At 38.7% G+C, this 19,917-nt stretch overlaps 2 protein-coding genes and 1 long non-coding RNA gene across 6 annotated transcripts; 1 reads left to right on the top strand and 2 right to left on the bottom strand.

Moving 5' to 3' along the window:
- Positions 1-2,427: 2,427 nt before the first annotated feature.
- On the bottom strand, positions 2,428-9,778 carry THAP5 (THAP domain containing 5). Of its 2 annotated transcripts, none has more exons than XM_005297901.5 (3): positions 9,548-9,778; positions 7,535-7,724; positions 2,428-3,407 (listed from the first exon to the last, which is right to left on the bottom strand). In XM_005297901.5, the coding sequence occupies exons 1-3, from the start codon at positions 9,628-9,630 to the stop codon at positions 2,451-2,453; spliced, it is 1,230 nt and encodes a 409-aa protein (XP_005297958.1). In that variant the 5' UTR covers positions 9,631-9,778; the 3' UTR covers positions 2,428-2,450. The 2 variants fall into 2 exon arrangements, with proteins under 2 accessions (XP_005297958.1, XP_005297957.2); XM_005297900.4 differs by lacking the exon at positions 9,548-9,778 and adding an exon at positions 9,121-9,252.
- LOC122174793 (uncharacterized) lies at positions 4,300-4,808 on the bottom strand. The gene is made up of 2 exons (XR_006177104.1): positions 4,739-4,808; positions 4,300-4,380 (listed from the first exon to the last, which is right to left on the bottom strand). It is a non-coding gene; the product is annotated as an uncharacterized LOC122174793 (long non-coding RNA).
- DNAJB9 (DnaJ heat shock protein family (Hsp40) member B9) lies at positions 9,777-19,645 on the top strand. Of its 3 annotated transcripts, none has more exons than XM_005297899.4 (3): positions 9,777-9,954; positions 15,485-15,712; positions 17,181-19,645. In XM_005297899.4, exons 2-3 carry the CDS (start codon positions 15,496-15,498, stop codon positions 17,615-17,617), a joined length of 654 nt encoding a protein of 217 aa, XP_005297956.1. In that variant the 5' UTR covers positions 9,777-9,954; positions 15,485-15,495; the 3' UTR covers positions 17,618-19,645. The 3 variants fall into 3 exon arrangements, with proteins under 3 accessions (XP_005297956.1, XP_042717326.2, XP_042717388.1); XM_042861454.2 differs by lacking the exon at positions 9,777-9,954 and adding an exon at positions 15,044-15,311; XM_042861392.2 differs by lacking the exon at positions 9,777-9,954 and having other exon boundaries at positions 12,709-15,712.
- Positions 19,646-19,917: the final 272 nt, after the last annotated feature.

Raw genomic sequence — 19,917 nt, 5'->3', positions numbered from 1 at the left:
TACTGGTATAGGAATATGATCCCAACCACTGGTATATGGCATTAGTCCTGGTACTTTTGAAAGACTCCTCCTCTGATAAGGAGCCCTGGGTGGCACTGGGTCCCTGGCGGCACTGTTGCTGCTCACCTCCCATTCAGCTGCATAAACCCGAATATACAATTCTTGTTTTGTACAGTGGTCTGAAAAGGCTGTGAAGCATGCACACAGAACCTGAGCCTATCCCAGGGGAACTCCCCCACGTGTTCTGAATATTTTCCTCTTACAGTTGTGTTTATAGCCATCATCACTCCAATGGAGACTATTTTGAAAAATCACTTCCTCCACCCAACTTCATTCCTGCATGCCCAGGGCAACATCAACAGCTTCATTAGTCATACAACATCCACAGCAGCATACATTTAAGCAGCAATGGGCAGACATGTATGATTGCCAATAGCTCCAGTGCTTAGCTAAATAAAAAGACACAAAGAAGGGTGGAGGTACAGTAATAGTGTACAAGTACTTAAGAGGTTTAATTTGACATTTACTAAGGCCTTGTCTATACTACCGCAGTAAGTCGACCTAAGTTACGCTACTCCAGCTACATGAATAACGAAGCTGGAGTCGATGTAGCTTAGGTCGACCTACTGCGGTGTCTATTCCGCACTTTGCCGACAGGAGACGCTCTCCCATCGACTTACCTGAATCTTCTCCGGTGGAGTACCGGAATCAACCGTAGAGTGCTCTGTGGTCGATTTACTGGGTCTACTGAAATCGACCCCTGGTAAGTGTAGACATGGCCTTAGAGTACAACTGTCAGTGAGAGGAGGAGTAACAAGAGTGGTACACACAGTATATATACTGGGCTAATAAAACTACTGTAGAACTCCCCTCTCCCGCCCCCTCCCCCCAAAATCCCCCACTCCCAAACCATTCTTTTCAATTCCTAATATTTCTCCCCATAATGTACATCAGGGCAATATATGTTGGACAGGGCACTATTTATTTCAGCACCTGTTACTGATACATTATTATTCAATGATGTAGCTCACAATTTTATTCATTAAGTGAACCAGGTTACTCAATATTTCCATGGGTAATCAACTATAATTAGTATTTTTCTTATCACCCAAAGCAGTTAAATGCAATGTATCAGAATTACAGCAGTTAGTGTAAATTGGGATTCCATTTCCCCCAATTCCCAATCTTATGTAGCACTATTCCTTGAAAAGTAAGGCATTGTCTACACTACAAAATTAAGTCGATCTAAGTTAGGTTGAAGTATAGCAACTGCAGTAATTACTGTGGTGATTCACGTCCACACTACGTCCCCTTTGTCAGTGGTGAGAGTCTTCACCAGGAACACTTTCACCAATTTAACTGTGTGGGGCACTGACAGCTGGAACCCCCTGTCCCCTCCCTGCATGGTGGCCTCCAGCTACCCTCCTATGGGGGTGGAGTTATTAGGTTGGTGTAGGGCGTGACTTATATCAATGGGAGCAACATTGTATCATAGACACTTACAGAGTTAGGTAAACGTAAGTTGCCTTATGGAAACCTAATTCTGTAGTGCAGACCAAACCTAAGGTAGAACAGCACATTAAGGGTGGCAGAATGTGGCTTACTCACTACTATCCACTCTGCAAATATAGTCTTGTTTTCTTCAAGGTACAGCTAAGGTACTAATCAGCATGATAACTGTTGTAGAATCTGGCCTGATACTAGTATTTGACTAGAGGGTTGAAAGTATTTTGAGTCGACAACTTCTGTTTTACCGAACAACATCGAACACTTCATCTTTTACTAGCACAGAAGCCATTATTTAAATTGTTTTGTGTATTTTAGTATCCTGAAAATTGGGAGCTGTACTGTGTTGTCCCTAATGTTCAACTAGAAATAATGTTCTTATTGAAGAAGAGGGCAATATAAACACAATTTTAATTAAGGTCAACGTGTACAAAAAGCTATTCGAATGAATACTAAATGAGGATATAAACAGCAACCATGACCTCAGTACACAATATATTTCATACCTCCCAGTTTAAGAAGCAGTAACTCTAAACTGTTCTTACTCCTTTGAGAATGAACTGGGAAAATTGACTATCACTATTTATTATGTGCCCCACATTGCTGTGATCTCCACTCAGTTTGTACTGTTGTGCTGAACTGTAAGGCTCATATATTCTGGAGAAGCTTGAATCTGAGGAAGTTCCTCCCATTTTTATTCCACGACACTACATTTTATTTTAGACCTTCCTTTTATTCTGCTCATTTACGATTCATGTTTGTGGGCAATAGTCTATCACTGGACTTTGGTAGAATGGATGACATAACTTTTTCAAGAACACCTGTTATATAGCGTTTTTGTGTTATCATTAATATGGCATCATGGAAAAAGATGCATCATTTATATAGAAGGATAATCAAAGAGATTGAAAACAAGTCATGTTAGAACACTCATTTTAAAGATTTTATTGTATCATAGTCACTTCAAATGTTGTGAAACAATTTTCTACAATCTTGAGCTTTTCTTCAGAAAGCAGGTTTTCCTGTTTTAGTTGTCCAATAAGAGCTTCCAGGGATTTGAGCCTACCTAAAGTTTTTCTTTCCTGTTTTTCAAGGAGTGTTATCTTAGAATGAAGCTTTGCAATTTTTTGGCAGAGATGATCCCTGTCTAGGTCTTGTCTGCAATATGAATGCTCAGTTTGTAATACTTCAGTTTCACCATAATTGTTTATATATGCAGATTTTTGAATTTCTATTTCTTCCATGTCTATGAACTCCTGTTTAATAGGCATGAAAGAACTACTTACCATCGAAGGCTCTTTAGAACACTCAGCAGGTACAATGATAGCAATGACAGATTCCTCATTTCCATTAAACTGTTCGATAGTTCGCGTGATTGTACTGAAAAAAACTGTGTTTTCACTCGGCTGTACTTCCACAGAGCAGACTGCAATATGTGAGTTAGGATTCTCAGCTAGATGGTCAATAATTGGTCCACCTGCATTTTTAAATTTCAAAGATGAATCCAGGTATTCAGGGTCTGTAACTTGCAAAACTGTGGCTGTACAACTTAAAAGATTCTCTACCGACGTATGAACATTACTTGCATCTATGTTCTGGACAGCTTCTGCCATTAAAACAGGTGTTTGTTGAATATGCTGCTCAGATGAACTAAGAATTATGGTGCCTGCTTGCAAGTTTTCTGTGTTCTGAAACGGCACTTTCTTTTGTGAAGGTTTGCTCAGGGTTGATAAGCAAATTGCTTCAGTTTTTTCATCTAGCCTTTCTGCAATTGTGACACTTTTCTTTGGTGAACAAGGCTCAAACGATGCAGATACATTATCTGACTCTACACACACACTGATTTCCTCCCCATCCTCTGTTTTTATCTCTTGTGGCTTGTGCTGAGAAGGGTCTTTTTCCTGGAGGAGAAATGACACCTTTTAACTATAACTACATATAATGCACAAAAGTTTCCTCATTCTGTAATGGGCTCTTGAGTAACTATTTTTTTGATAATCAATTTTTTTAAAGTATTGCTCAAAGATTAAACCAGTAATTTGCCAACAATTCATATTTATCTCCAATAAAATGTTTTCCTTAAACTTTGTATACCACCAGAGACATTCTCAAGTATTAGTCTAAAACTCTGTGTAAAATACTTTAATAAACCTGAAACTGTTTTATAATTCTTCATGTAAATTGATGACACATACAATAGAAGCACCAAGTTGACTTTCTCTGACAAGCTGGTTAGTTTCTCCTATTCTATGCCCAAACATGTTATTCAATACAAATTAATGAAGGATTATGCTGCTTTTGCATTACTGAAGCAGCAAAGCAGAAAATCCTGTTTTTTCCACCTAATGTAATTCAGTGGACTGATGGTTCTTTCAGACAACCGCCAAGCAACTTTACTTTCACAGAAATTTAGTACAATGGTAGAAAAGAAACTTAGATCTTCAGTGCATAAGTAACTACAGTGGGTTACATGGGTGTACGTGTGCATTCAGGCATATGTAGTATGCATGCATGTCCACACAGATTGATTTTTAAATATACAAGCAAGCATGGTGTTGAAAGTTTGAACACTTCTTAAGGATGGAGACATTTCTTTTATGACTCATGGTAAGTTAACAAGTGGAAAGACCTTACATTGATACTGCTTCTGTTTTTATCATCACTACTAAGGCTTGTCCTTCCCTGGCTACTCTCTCTTCTCCCCATCTACACAAATCACATCTTCCCCATGTTTAGGATTAGAATCTAAATAAGCTTTTTGATATGTTGGTCATTAATATAAAAATATACTAACGTTGTGTGGTATATTTTTTCAATAGGTTTGATTTTGAAGAGGGCAAGCTGTAGAAGTTGTAGTCATGTTAGGCCAGTAGACTAAGAATAAAAACAAAACAAAAAACCTGTAAGCAACTTTAACTTTGCTAACTAAATATAAAAATAAGACAAGCAAGTATTAATAAGAATGTGAGGACAGGACGTAAAAATGGTGTGTGGTGAAAAAAGACAAGTCATTCTAAAGTGTACATTCATAAAGATATGCCTAGTTCAGGCCACCCAAACTGTTGGCTAATCAAGCTGTTCAGTGTTTTCCATGTCCTTCATAGATAAGAAGGAAGTAGGAGTTCAGCAGAAAAGGACATTGGTTCCATTGCATTGCAATTGAGTTTTGTAACACACTTCAAAATTTAAAGGATTGAAAAAGTTATATAAATAGTAAAAGCAGTTTCCTTACCTGTAGTACTATCATCTCCAAAGTGGGTACCTAATGCTCAGTCAGTCCTAGAGATTTAAGAATACAGGGCATCTCCCTTCCTCTGATCTACCTGACGCTGAAACAGGGCTTCTTTGATTGAATTGCTGGCTCCTGCTGCGTCTGTTTAGAGAACTGAGAAAACACGCAGATTCTCCTGAAATTCTAACCTAAAGTCCTACCAGAACCACTGCTAGGTTGACGAGGGAGGGAGGGGGAAAAAAAATCAAATCCCATCTGGGTAGAGCACTCACAAGTAGAGCTTTGAGGAACTCCTGTTTGTTTTGTATAGAGACATAAGACTGAGCCTCAATATATAGCTGCAGTACCTCAAACATGTGAGCAAGGGATATGGTTTAAGGGATAAAAACCCAAAACACACACAATCTCCAAAGCATGGAATGAAGGCCCATCACTATTTGACTGACTGAGCAGTGGGCATCCATACAGGAGCAGAGATATCCTTCATATATACATGTTTTCCTTAGGCTAAACACACATCTCAAGAGTTCTAGTGCCACACTGAGTGAGAGGATGCTTACCCAAAACCTGTTAGTAGAGCTAGGCATTGGGCCCTATGAAGGAGAATCTTAGCTTTCATTAAAAAACGTCCTAACCCTTGTCTTTGCCATGATAGCTTTAGAAACAAACACATGCCAATGTAAAATTATCACTAGTGTTGAAATGAGCAACCATCTGGGCTCCATTTCTGCAACATAGGATCTTAATTATTTTCCCATTCACATACATTTTTCATGTAAAAGGACAGTTAAGTTTGGGATGTGTTCTAAAGAATCATCTTGCATCTCTAGGAGTTCATGAGAGATGCACACTATACCCCAGACAGATTCTCCTATAAAAAAACCAAAATCTGGGAGTCAGGACATAAGTACCTAAGCACCTTTATGGATCTGATCTTCTGATTCTACAGTAAGTGGGGTGATGCAAGTGTCTAGAAAGGGAGAAGATGAATAGATCCTGCCGTTACCCGGAACAGCTGCCAATACAGTCAGTGAAGTGAGCCTCCATGAGGTGCTGGGGAGGGGGAAGCATGCAATATTAAGAGGTATAGTGCCTTGGACAGAGGTGGAAATAGTAACTGTTTTTTTTCTTTGCCAGTGACAAGAGATGAATATAAAATTGATATGCTTTCCCCCTCCTTGTTTTGGAGATTCCCAAGACACAGTTTTATCCAGGGAATGTTTAATTTACTGCTGACTGGGAAGAAAATGTGAAGGGAAACTGTAGTTAAAATTTTGGCAGCATCACCTCAAAGTATTCGTATAGCTTTATAGATCAGGTATCTCTATGTAACATCTCCTCTATAAAGATATCGTGATTAGACTATGAACACAGATATAAAAAAAGGAAGGTTATGCTTCTGCTGAATGCAAATCACTACCTCTACATTTAGAAACAAACTAATGTTTAAGCAGTAATTATTTGAGGCAAGAATCATCTTTTTGTTTTGTGTTGTACTGTGCCCAGCACAATGGGGTTCTGGACCATGACTAAGGCTTCTAGCAGCTATGGTAATACAGAGAATAATAATTTAATTCCATAAAGATTTTTAGATCATCCCAAAAAATTACTACTAGTATCATGAACTGCTGGATTTTCTCTCCATATTTTAAAGGAACTCATCATAGTTTTCATCCTAGAGCGTGAAAACCTGTTTACATTAAGTTCACCTGCAATTCAAGGAAACCTACACTTATTTCTGGAATTCATTTATTATATTTTAAATGTCAAAAGTCTGTGTTAAATGTTTTCTTTTTCAATGTTAAAGTAGCTAGATAGATACATATTTCAGTTTTATAAATTAAGCCAAGATGGAGACTAAATACCCATCTCTGTACCCTGCCTCCAACACTTTTCTCTACTGGATGCTTCAGAGAAAAGCAGTAAACCCCTGTAGTCTCCTTCAAAACATTTATACTAAACAATACTACAACAGATGTGAGGCACTGGGTCTTTACCTAACCAGTTGTATGGGAAATGTCTTCATGACACAACATGGGGATGAGATAATAGAAGGTCGATGGTCCTTACAATTTTTACTCTGGCTAGTTTAAAAGCAGATCCCAGTTGTTATTCATACAAAGTGTAAAACAATTCTGTGCCCATTACCATTTACAGGATGTAACCATTTTTTATACTTGTGTGTAAAAGGAATACCTGAGAAAGCAACTCATATTGGAAAATTTTAACTAAACAAGATTTGAGTATAATATTTCTGAAAGAGTATATGAAGTATACTTAAGTTCTGAAAAACTTATGAAGAAGCGGATGATAACCCATTATGGTATATTATGCTGTATAAAGCAGTAACTACTTTGCAGGGATATGCCAATGAAATACATGGCAATGAAAGATAGCAATATTTTTATAATTTGAGCCTGGACTCCTGATCCGTGATTTTTACATTAGAGAGAGGAGAGTCAAGAAAGGGAAGACATACACATGCTGAAACTAAAAACATTTTAAAAAGCTAATGTTTTTATACCATATGAATACATTTACTGTTAATAAGAAGGCCCTAACAAAATTAGCTATTTGAAGCAAAGTAGTAGGTGTAAAAGAAACATTAGTATTTGGACAGAAATTACCTAACAGCAATACTTCCAAGATTGGGTCTCTCAATCAAAAGTATGAAACTATTGGATATTCAAAAGAAAAGTTTTCTGAGTATTACTTTGTATGTATGGTTTTGAAAATTATACTATACTAATATCCAGCCAACGCAGCTCTGTATTAAATAATAAAGTGACATATTACCTGATTATCAGGCAGAGAGAAAATAGTTGGTATTGCAGTATGTTTCAAATATCGAATTCCCCATCGCACATCAAGGGAGTCAGGGGTAAAATGGTCACTGCACAGGAGCTGGTGCTTACTGGGAGTCCATGTGTCACGTTTCATATTCCGCAACCATTTCTCAAGTCTTTCTTTATCGTGAAGTGGAAACCTGGTTTAAAAGATTCGCACAAAATTAGTTTTATACTTTTTTCAAATAAAATCTCTTCATCCCACTCCTAAGTCTTCCCTTACACAAGAATCTATCCTAGGTTTTATATAGCGCTTATTATCATGGCATACAAGTGTTAAATCTGGTAACCATGAAACTTACATCTAGCTAATCATGTGCGGGGAAATCTTGGCTCCACTGAACTCAATGGCAAAACTCTCACGGATGTCAAAGGTGACATCCTGACCCCAAAATCATCTAATATGGGCTGATCCAGGAACCCTTGCTCAAAAAACAGTTTCCACTGAAGGCCCTGGGAATACTTGCTTCAGTAGAAAAGTAGGAGGATGTGGTCCTTATTTTGTTTTAACAAATAAGCAAGCAATTCTCAAATTACCGGATTCCACCTATTACTTTAATTTTGTTTTCATTATATTTCTCTTAATCTATTTGAGCACATTCCTGAGTTTTGTTTTTTTTATTTGAAAAGCCACTCATTAGTTTGTTAAAAAAATTGTATACAATATAATAAGAAAAAAGTGTTTCTGTCTCACTCTCCTGAAACGTGAGATCTAGAAAGTGAAAGACTAAAGCTAACAAAAGGAAACTGACTGGGGTAATTTTTATCATTCAAATTAAGTGAAAAGGAAAAGGAACCATAAACATTGGCAAAATTTGTTTAAAATTTATTTTTAAAATACTGTTATGCAAAGTGACATACAAACCCCAGGGGAAATAGAATGTAGTGGAGGGCTAAACAGAAACAATGTAAGCAAAGCCATGAAACTTGTCTAGTGAGTCAGTTTCCTGCATGCCACATCTGGAAGTTTATAGACCAACATTTTTAGGCAAAATCAGTATGTTATCAGAACAATCACTTTAAAAAAAAAAGTGAAGTATTTCCATGTACAATAACATTATCATTCAGCCCAACCTCTCAGTTCACATCTTTGACCAAAAAGACACTACAAGACACCAAAAAGGTTAGCATTCTCAGCTCCTTAAATATCTCTTTAGTTTTGACATGTAGCCAACTATAATACACATCAAATCACCGTCACACTCAAAGCACAACCTTAAGATTCCATGTTAAGGTATAAACGATAACAGGGTGTCCTGGGGAAGTGAAAAGTACTGTAGATATCAGATGTGGGGTTGGGATGAGTGGCAAAATTCATCAGATATTCCTGGCACCTGATGAAGACCTGTCTAGCCTACAGCCTTTTTTGCAGAGCCCACATCATGCCTTAATCCCAATGGGCAACCAGATCCCCAGCCTCCTTGGGCTTACGCTGACACAGACCCACTCCCCGAACCCCCTTCTACTTCCCAGCCGCTTTTAATAATGCTTTAGTTTTCGTTTAATGTTTATTTCCGTTCCTAGCTAAACACTGACCAGGCAGAACCTCTGTCCAAAGGCGCAGCAAGCCCCAAGCTGCCCTGGGCAATGAGCAGAGCGGGGTTGAGGAAGGGGAGCTGGGAACTGGAGGGCGTAGTGCAGCTCCCCCGACCCGGCAGGTCCCTCCCCCCAGCAGGGGTATAAGGAGATTGAAGCACAGGGCCTAGAGCCCATGGACAGCACGTCCTGCGCCCCCGCTAGAGACCCCCAGCGAAAACGTGGTGCGGCCTGGGCCCGAGGGAGGGCGCCCGGCGAGGCAGGCAAGGGAGAGGCCCCGCTCCCAGGGCGACGGGCCTAACCCGACGGGGTGCGATCGCGCCCTGGCGCTGCTGCCTCAGGATGGGAGAGCCCTGGGCTCCGGCGATACGTCCCGGCCCGCCCGGCCGCCCCAGCCCACCGCCCCGGCCGGCCGACTGGCTCTCACGGGTAGAAGCTCAGCTTGCGCTGGTCCCTGGCGCTCTGGCCTCCCCGGTTCTTGCAGCAGGACGCGGCGCAGTATCGGGGCATAGCGGGCGCTGCAGGACCCAGCCCGGGGAAGGAACCATACACACAGGCAGCGGGGCGCGGGGATCGCCGGGACACCGGCAGCCACAGGGCGCTCGCCCCGACCGCAGCCCCACTTCCGCTTCCCCAGGCCTCTGACCCGGCCCATCAAGCGGAAGTGACGTGACTCCTCAGGGTTAACAACAGCCTTCCACGTGCACTAAAGCGGGGATGTCACGTGAGATAGGGTAGCCAATAGCGTAGCGTTTCGTGTAGGATTCGCCCTAGAGTTACGGCCGCCGTGTTCGTCCGCCCAGATCAGGGGGAGAAGAGCGCGCGGAGCAGCAGGTGAGTATAGTAGTGAGGCGGCGACAAGGCCCCGGCTTTTGCGTTGGGGGAGGGAGGCGGAGGGGCTGGTGCAGGGGTACAGTGATGCAGGTGGGGGGTCTATTGGGGAGGGGGCCTGGGGTGGGGGCGTCGGGATTTCTCTGCTCTTTGGCGTGGGATGTTTTTGTTTCAGGTCACTCCGATGTATCTCAGGTTCTCGGGTCTTGCTTTTTATTCTCTCCCCCGAAAGGAGGTTGTGTGAAGTGCTGAGCTCTCCTCTGTGTGGGGGCGTCTGTATTTGTGTGGTGCTGTACTGCTGCCTTGGCATTTGGACACGTATAACTTTTTTTTTACACGCTCGTGTCCAATCAGTATAATGAGGTTTAATTTGGCTGTGAGAAAGGTGCGCTGCGGGAATAGGCGATATCCTCCCCTCCCAGACTTCAGTCACTTGTCTCCATGATGAATTCTCCAGAATAATAGTAAACCCCATAATTTTATTTTCCTGAAAGTTATTGGTTCGGAGGTCAGCAATTAATTGACCACATACAAACTGCAGTGATCTTTATAAGTTCCTTCTAGTAGCATGGCTGAGGATTCTAGCTTACTCCATAGCAAAGTGAACTGAGGCATGGGAGAGACAAATGATGATACAAGACTACTATATTTAAACTTGCAGTGGTAACCGCAGTTGAGTGAGAGCCTTTTCCACTTGTAAGGACTTTGTCCTAGCTCGATGTCCACTAAATGGTAGTTACATTTAATTTAAGGCCTAAAATAGGATGGCTTTGTGTTGGGTTAAACCTGCCAGATTCCTTCCCTTTTTGTTTCAGTTTTCAAAAGAGTGGCAGGTATAGAGAAGGAAAGATCTCATTCTCCAGCACTGCTTACATTTTCACATTCTACAACATAGGTCTTAGTGTCTTGATAGAATTATATAAAAGACCTTTTATGCCCTTGTAATTGAGCTTTGTTCTTAAAACTTCTCTAGCCTTGTATTAATAGTTAGGTGGTGTTTGTAAGAGCTATCTCAAAAGGTCAAGCTGTTCCACTTGGTCAGTGCATTAAAAATTGTATGTAATTAGTATATTATTCATGGACTTCTGTATATGTAGATAGTGCTTTACAAACATAAGAGATGGTAACTATTTGTTCTCCATGTCCCCTGAAGGTAGGGCAAGAAGTAACAGGCTCAACCTGCAGCAAAGGAGATTTAGGCTAGATATTGGGAAAATCTTTCTCACTATAAAGGAAGATAAGATTTTGGACTAGGTTTCCAAAGGAGATTGTGGAATCCCCGTCATTGGAGGTTTTTAAGAACAGGCTTGATTAAAAACCAGTCAGGTGTAGTCTACGTTTCCTTGGTCCTGTTTCCTTGGTCCTGCCTCAGCGCAGGGAGTTGGAGTTGATGACTTCTCAGGGTTTCTTCTAGCCGTATGTGTCTATGATTCTATTTGTTATAAAGCTCCTACTCATTTATCTTGAAATGCATAAACATGCTCAAAGTAAGATGATAGAAACAGGCTTTCAGGATTATGTATTTGCCACTAAGGGCCAAACATTTTAATTATGGATTGAAAATTGGCACTGAATATTCCCTTGCTGGCCTGTAATATTAATTTTAAAGAAAATGTCGCATTTAAAATTTATCCAACAAAGGTTTAAATACTTCTTATTTTGTGACCTTAAATTCTCTAGTGGCTCATTGACAAATGGGCCGAACTAAAATACTGAGGTCAGGTTCTCCCACTGATTCTCATTCAGAATCACAAAACTGTTTTTAAGGGATTGTGTCTGATAGCTAAAACCTAATAAGGATTTTTTAATTAAGAAAAAAATGTTAAAGGTAACACACTTTTTTTTTTTTAAGACCTACCTAAAACAGTTTAGAGCTCTCAACACTCCCATGTAAAGTTTTCAGCCAGATATGGCAACATTTTCATAACTAGTACATGAGGGAGGGAAAGTGAAACTTATCTGTCTTCTTTCAGTTTCCAAACTGAAAGAAAAGAAAGATAAGCAGAATAAAGGGTGACATGCTCTTTGTTTATTTTAAAATGGTTGTTATAGTAAAGGTACTGATACTAACAGATGATAGTTTAATAAATTGGATTTAAATAAATATTTTGGTGCTGCCAAGAAAAAGATGCATCTATTTAACATAATGTCATGTAAGTAAATTCATATTGTAGTAAAGATACTACAGATATAAATATACTGTCAGATATTAATAGTTAGCGCTATCCTAATATACAGGACTTGCTAGTCTTTTGTGATAGCATTTTGTCAATTAAAATACTTTAAAACATTAGCTATTTTCAACATTGCTTTTGTGTAAATAAACAAAGTAAATAAAGTCTGAATAGCATGGGGATGTTGAAACAAGCTGATCATTGCATAAGGTATTGTTAGAAATAGTATTTTCAGGAACTTTGTCTAAAACATTCTGAAGAACAGTCAGTTTATTCTGAACTGGGGTTTCTTTTAAAATATGGTACAACTTCAGTATTGTATTTTTCATATACAAATTAAAATGCTTTACAAATTCTATACAAGACAATAGACCGTATGTAGTATAAAACTGTTTTGCAGGAAAGAGTAGTTTAAAATAATTGAAATGAGTGTATTTGGTAATAATGCCAGTATACAAGTAATAGAAGTTGAGAAGCTTAGGCAGAGCATAAAGATTTGAAGGCAGGAGTAGAGAGAGAGAGAGAGACAGGTAGTTTTTAGGAGGTGCAGGAGTGATTTCTTGCCCAACTGCCCTTCAGTAGTGGGAGTGGACAGAGGAGTCAGATGCCAGAATGAGCAGGGGTGCATAGAGTCTATCTCTGAGAGAATGGGGCAATCTTGTAAATAAGGAGGGCAGTTTTGAAAAGGATACTAGAATGAAGAGGAAGCCCATGGAGGTGTTTAGAGATGGGCCAGATGCACTTCTGTTTCTGGCTACTTATGTGAGAAGTGCAGCAGTGTTGGACACTTGCTGGCTTAGGGAAAGCTGATTTTTGGAAGTCTGTGGAAGAAGGCATTTTAGTGATCAAGGTGTTAAGAGATGATTGGGCAAATGTTTCAGCATAAGTGGAATAAAAGGGTTTATCTGAGCAATGTAGTTGCAGTGGTAATAGGAAGATATGTATAGACAGGATATGGAGTTTGGGGTTCAAGATGAAGTCAAGGTTATGGACTGTAGTGACAAATTGGGGGTTAACTGAGGTGGGTGCTGGTCTTGCTCAAGAAAAGCATTTCTGATTTTATGGGATTGAGATGAAAAGCCACCTGTGAAGGGTGAACAGGCAGGAAACACTAAAAGTGTGGAAAAACATGTACAGATTAATGGTTTTCAGTGTCAAAGTGGTAAAGTTTGAGATTAATGAACAAGGGAAGAGAATAGATGTAAAAAAGAAGAGGGACTAAAAGCTTCCTGTACTTGTACTAATATAATTAGTATTGAGCAAGAGAGATGCCAGAATGAATTGTACACTTGGTATCTAAATACACTGATCAAAATACAGTCCCGTTTTGAGACTAGCCCTTAGAACACAGACACTTGGCATGCTACCAGCCAAGCAAATGTTTAGGAGGGCATTAGTTATATATATCTAGTCTTCAAAGGATTGGATGGTAGGATGTCAGAGCATACAAATAGTATTGAATATATTTTCAGTATTAGTAGTCACTGAAAAGATAAACTATTTTAATAGGCTGTTTAGGCCTGATTTTAAGTTCAAAACCAAAAGGAAGCCCTCTATTTATTTAAATACTAATGGACCTACAAATAAAGCTATGTGTAAAGTCTCGTCTTATTACAGCTAAATAATGGGTTTGATCTTTAGCCATGAATTTCTTTTTATGGATATATGCACTTCTTAAAATCTTTTGTAATCAAGGAAATCCACAAAACAGAATTTGTGCATAGCAAATGTTTTAGGGCCCATATGATCCAAAAACGATGACAGCCATCAAAGCCATACAGACAGAATTCTGACTTATTCAGGGGAAGTAGAATGGAGCTGTCATCAAGGCAAGAAATATATTGGACCCATGCTCAGATTCAACATTTTCCCTGTCTTGAGTTACAGTCAGTGATTTCCAGGGCAACTAGTGTGTCCACTCCCTCACCTAATCCTGCACTGAGATGATATATTATTTTCTGAGTATTCTTAGTGCAGTCCCCTGGCATTCTGCTGGCTGGATGAAATCCAACTCTATCTTTGGGCAGTCTACGTCCCCGCTACATATCTTGAATGTCCCTTGGAATAAGGAGAAGCTTCCAAGTACTATATACTTAGGCTTCTTCTCAAAAGGATTCCTAGTATGCTGACTAACTGAATATTGCATGTGCCTGTTTTGTAATTGGTACTGTCTGTTTAACATGAAGCTTTTCTTTTTAAATGACCGATGTGTGTTGTGTACAGATTTATTGGTCAACATTTCCTTAACCTGGCACTAGCTTGTTTTTTAACTCTAAACTTTTTATCAGTATCTCTGATAGATTGTACAATTCTCGACTACCTGATAAATCAACTATTTTAATCCTCACAAATACTACACGCTGAAAGTTCCCCAGTGCACTTTGATCTTATGTTCTAAAGCTGTCTTGGGTCTTATGGAAAGCTTCAACCCAGAGTGAATTTCAAGAGCTCAGTTCACTATTGGCATATGGGAGGCTTACACATCTAACTCCCAATGATACTGATTATAAGTCCTCTGTATCAAGACTATTGTCGACCTTTTCGTTATCAAAACTGCTGTGAAAATTTAATTGATACCAAGTCCATCCCATGTTTTTGTTCACCTAGAAAGGAGAAACCTGCACTTTGTAATGGGACTCTGTGGCTAGTGATCTCTTTCTCCACCACAGTAACCTCTTAGGCCGTTCAACTGGCCCTTTGAAATTAGGATAGTGGGGGTTGGAATTAAGACTCTTTTCTCTTTCTTGGAGGTCAGCACAAGGCCCTGTAGCAGCCCAGTGTATATGAAGAGAACGACTTGCTTGGGCTTCTGCTCAATAGAGGCAATGGTTCTTGCCAGTTCCTTCTCAACCTCTTTGGGTAGCTCTAGCACGGCACAGCTCTTTTCACTTTCTTCCGAATGCTGCTGCTCGCTATCTGGTGACAGACAAGTATTCCTAAAAATAGTATATGTAGCTGATGGACAAAATACAAAAAGCAAATACTGGGCCTTGTCATGAGAGTGGCTAGTTAGTGAAGCCCAAATGTTGGGACCAGGACTATGGGAGGTAGATGAGGCAAGTGTAAATGTGACCAAAAGAAGAAACTATCGGCATTTCTGTTGCAGGTGACAGCGAGGTGTGGAGATCCCCAAACCCATCATACTGTGTACTGAAAATTCTGCAGAAGGGAGATTCTCCAGCAAAAGTGAAATTAAACATAGTTCCATCTCTAATTGTTGCATGGTTCCTACTTTTAAGCATTATAGACTTACCTGTTTTAATTAACATAGATGCAATTGAATTGTCTTAAGTTACTGCCTAACTTCAGAGCAAAAAATTGTGACCATTCATATTCAAGTATTTTTCTGTCTTTTCTAGGCACTTCAGAAATGGCTACCACACAGTCTGTCTTCACATTTGCTCTCTGCATTTTAATGATAACTGAATTAATATTGGCTAGAGAAAGCTACTATGACATTTTAGGAGTTCCAAAAAATGCATCTGACCGCCAGATCAAGAAGGCATTTCACAAACTGGCCATGAAGTACCACCCAGACAAAAACAAGAGTCCTGGTGCAGAAGCAAAATTCAGGGAAATTGCAGAAGGTAATATAAATGAGGGCTATGAATTGTGTAAGTCTGTGGGCTTGAAAATGTCTGTCTATACTCTCTTAACTTTTCTATTGGGCTAAAAATTATACCAGTTTAGATATAGCAGGTTGTGTGTCATAGTCAGTTCTAAAAAAGAGCCACAAAAGTGTTCCTGGTCAAAGGCACCTATGACAGTATCTTTGTCTACCAGAACTAGAAATGTTCATTTCTGTGGTTGGTAGCTAGAAGTGTCTAGTCTTAAAATATGTCTGATTACTATTTTGATTCCCCTCCCCCCCCCAGTTGAATTTTAACATGATTTCAGATAGAAACAAATACTTTAACATTTAGCCTTCAAATGGATCTTTCATCACGCATTTACTAGTGGCTAATTCTATTAAAATTGAAATGAGTGGCAGGGAGCAAAATAATAACTGGAAAGGGGGTTTTAAGTATCAGTGTCATAAATATAACCTTTTCAGTATGAATATATAATACCATAAAATATAATTGCAACTCCACTTTTCTCAGCGGTGTCTGTGAAACTGATATCAGTAGTTCCTCTTTTCATGTTCTGTAGGTGCTGTTATTGATTCTCTCTTTGTGTATATTAGTGAATGTTGTCATGGCAAAACAATGCATTATAATGGCCCTAGTCACACTTCTTTCTAACAGCAGAGTTAGAACTTTCTTTGTGTAGAGTATTGAAAGCCCTTTAAAAAAATTAACAAATAGAGGAACAGAAATATGGTTGAAAATGTCCTAACTAGGCAAGGCACATATGTTCAAGTCCAGTGTTCTCTTGTGAAGTAGAAATACTGACAGACCCATACATTTTTACAAGCTATGGTTCTGGGCCAAAGATCAGGTCGGAACTTCATTTCCTATTCTAAATAAACCTGGATTTGGGTATTGCGTGTATCATCAACTTGTTCATGCGAAGCACCACTAGTTTGTTTGTAAACCAACCTTGGTTCCCTACTGTTCTGTATTAAGCACAGTTTGGTTTAGAGTTGTGTGCTGCAGTACCTCTGCAACATAGCTTGTTCCCACTGCTTTGATAATTATCAAATGGAAAGTGTATTTGAAACCCATCACAGGACGACCGAGTTCCTGTGATAGGAAGGTGTTGAACAATTTAAAAGATGGGGAAAGAGCTTGGCTTGCCAAGTCTTTTTACATTTCCCCTTATTTCATTGCCATTTAACTACTGTTCTTTAGTGCCTGGTGGTTAAAATTACAGGATACGTTTTGTCTTGACTTACTGCATGAGAACACTTATGTGGTTAATTTAGGATGAATGTTCAGCGAAGTTGTGGCTTACTTTCATTATACCTGTAATGAAGTTATCACTTTCACCTGTGCTTGTTATCACTGATGTGCTTGCTGCTTGAGAAAAAAGCGAATGTGATTTTGACAGGAAGATTTAAATCTGACTGTACATGAAATTCTGACCTAATTTCTAATTTCAATACTTCTACAGCATATGAAACGTTATCGGATGAGAATAAACGAAAAGAATATGACCAATTTGGCCATGGTGGAGGACAAGGAAATAATGGAAGCCCATTTCAACAATCATTTAATTTCAATTTTGATGACTTGTTCAAAGATTTTGACTTTTTTGGTCAAAACCAAAACTCACGGTCGAAGAAGCATTTTGAAAATCACTTCCGGGGTCATCGGGAGGCTCACAGCAGGCAAAGACGTTCTTTCCAAGATTTCTCCTTTGGAGGTGGACTGTTTGATGATGTGTTTGAAGATATGGAAAAAATGTTTTCTTTCAGTGGCTTTGACAGTGCACACCAGCACACAGTACGAACTGATAGCAGATTCCATGGATCTAGCAAGCATTGTAGGACTGTCACTCAGCGCCGAGGAAACATGGTTACTACATACACAGACTGTTCTGGACAATAACGATTCCTTTTTCTTCCATATTTCTCTTCCCGTTTCCTCACCTTGATGATTTTCTTGTTTAGTTGCTAATATGGAACAGAAACTCTTCTCTGAACTGTCTGATAGACTATTAAAGTATTTAATGTAATTGCAGTAAAGAAATTCAGTTAAACTAATTCTTGCAACTGAAACAACATGCAGCAAAGTGGGAGATGAGTGCCTCGTTATCTGTCTAGAAAGGGTGTGTGTGTGGGGAAATAAATCCCATATCATAAAACAACATAAATGTTTACTAAATTGAAATATATTTCAATCTTTTAACATATGAAGAGGTTTTTTTAATATACTCTTACCTTAATGTGACTTTTGTCTATACCCCTGGTAGGATGTTTGACTTACTGATGCATGTATAGCCACGTGAGTTAAACTAACTTATTATGAAGTGTTACACTTAAAACTTCCTTTTTTTTAAAATTATCCTTATAGACTAGACTTGCAGTATTTAGCTGCTGTAGACAACGTGGGAACTGTGTATAATTCACACACAATACAGCAGTGGAAATTTAGCTCATCTGCATTTTAACTTGCATGATCAGTTCTAGAAATGTGAATGTAGAACATCTTTAAAACCGTGTAATGAACAGTGTAAGGAACCATTGCCTGGAGTTTAGAAGTTTGTTTGTATTTCAAAATGTCCTTTCATTGGCCACAAGCCTGTAAAGACTTTAGCATGAACATTACTGTACATATGTGAGTTGTCTGACTCCAGTGGGACTACTTTTGTGTGTAAAGTTATGTACGTGTAAGTCTTTGTAGGATCCTGGACGTTATCTTCTAAAAACTAAATATGAGAACCTGTATTATTGCAGTACATACTTACTGTTTAGTTATTTCGCCCTGGAAAATGGAGTAGTGAAATTTTTACTTTTTAAATTCTCATGATGCTATAGTGAACTTTAAACTAAGTAAAATTAGATCCCTGTGCCTGATGTGACTTGTAGGTCAATCAAGTACATTTTTTGTAGTAAATAGATCTGGAAACTCCACATCGCAGATTTCTTCATTTAAAAGAAGTATTGGCCCAGCTCCACAACTTGAGAGGTAAACTCTTCTCAAAGTGAATAAACAGCAAAATTGAAAGTTAGACTTTTTGTGGTATTTGTTTAGTAACATTTGGCAACTTGAGTCTGCTGTAGTGGTGGCATCATACTAAAGTTGTCATTTGCTATACAGCCATCAATGAAGTCCATAAGTCAATATAAACTGGAAGGAAAATCCTCAGTATTCAAATGTCACCCTAATAGATCTCTACATCAGTCCTTGAAGATTTTCTTTGAGTATTAATATAGGACTGGCTGGACTTCCCTGTAGTCACTGTATCAAACTGCATCTTTTCAGTAAGATGGCCGCCACACACAATTGAGAATTGCCAGTTGTAACTTAAACTAATTTTTAGAAATACATTTAACTTAATTTATGTGAAAACTTACCTTTTACGTTGATTGAGTAAACAAATTTAGTGCAGGCTTCTCTAAGTTGCAGTGTCCTAAATAGGTTTCATCTGTTTAAAAAGCTCTAGACTAATTTTATTATAAGGAAGAGACTTTGCCCTTCAGCTCTCATTTAATATTCCTCAGCTACATCCTCACTCATCGTGCTAAGCTTCCCACGACTGTCAATATTGTCTTTTGTTAAATTTCACTCACCTAGAAGTCTAGAAAGGATTTTTGTTATATTAAGTGCTTTCTCTTTCATCCTTTGTCTACTTTATTTATAAATTGACTAATACCTCATATTCTGTCTTTATAAAAAGCCAGTAATTTGTGAAACCTTGTCAGAATGTGCAATATTCTTATGGTAGAAAGAAATGTGCTTTTGTTTTTTTGTGCAAGTAGATTTTAATTCTGTTGTGTACGTTAATGTAAATGTCTGCACTTTTTCCATAACATATTCCATATGGATATTAATCCTATGGATAAATTTAAGCAAAAATAGCACCTGTCATTCATACAACATGGGTATGTAAGTAAACAAATATTTACAACTTGAGTGCGCTCTTGTAAATTATTTTTTCCCACAGCATCAAGATTAGTACTGTTTGGGGAAAAAGCCTCCTTTTCCCTTGGAGAAAAATTGTACACACTAAATGTTGGCATAAGAAGGGCATGCCAGCAAAATATATTCAGGTTGTATATCTCTGAAAGCTCATTAATGGTGTAGACTGCTAAAACTCATCCAGGTAAGCTACATCTTAGTAAGGAAGGTGTACAAGAGTATTTATTTATTTATTTATTTATTTAAAGTGGAAAGACTAATAATTT

This window comes from Chrysemys picta, chromosome 1, assembly GCF_011386835.1.
Source record: "Chrysemys picta bellii isolate R12L10 chromosome 1, ASM1138683v2, whole genome shotgun sequence".
Classification (NCBI taxonomy): Eukaryota; Metazoa; Chordata; order Testudines; family Emydidae; genus Chrysemys; species Chrysemys picta.
The sequence above is the reverse complement of the archived record's forward strand: the minus strand, read 5'-3'. Positions and strand labels throughout refer to the sequence as shown.

Bases quoted from the DNA above. Each gene is read 5' to 3' on its own strand.
- DNAJB9 (XM_042861392.2), top strand. From the start codon at position 15,397: ATGCAATTGAATTGTCTTAAGTTACTGCCTAACTTCAGAGCAAAAAAT. The intron at 15,713-17,180 runs GTAATATAAATG...ATACTTCTACAG, and splicing joins ATTCAGGGAAATTGCAGAAG to CATATGAAACGTTATCGGAT.
- THAP5 (XM_005297901.5), bottom strand. From the start codon at position 9,630: ATGCCCCGATACTGCGCCGCGTCCTGCTGCAAGAACCGGGGAGGCCAG. The intron at 7,725-9,547 runs GTGAGAGCCAGT...CTTTTAAACCAG, and splicing joins CGCAAGCTGAGCTTCTACCC to GTTTCCACTTCACGATAAAG. The intron at 3,408-7,534 runs GTAATATGTCAC...TTTCTCCTCCAG, and splicing joins TCTCTCTGCCTGATAATCAG to GAAAAAGACCCTTCTCAGCA.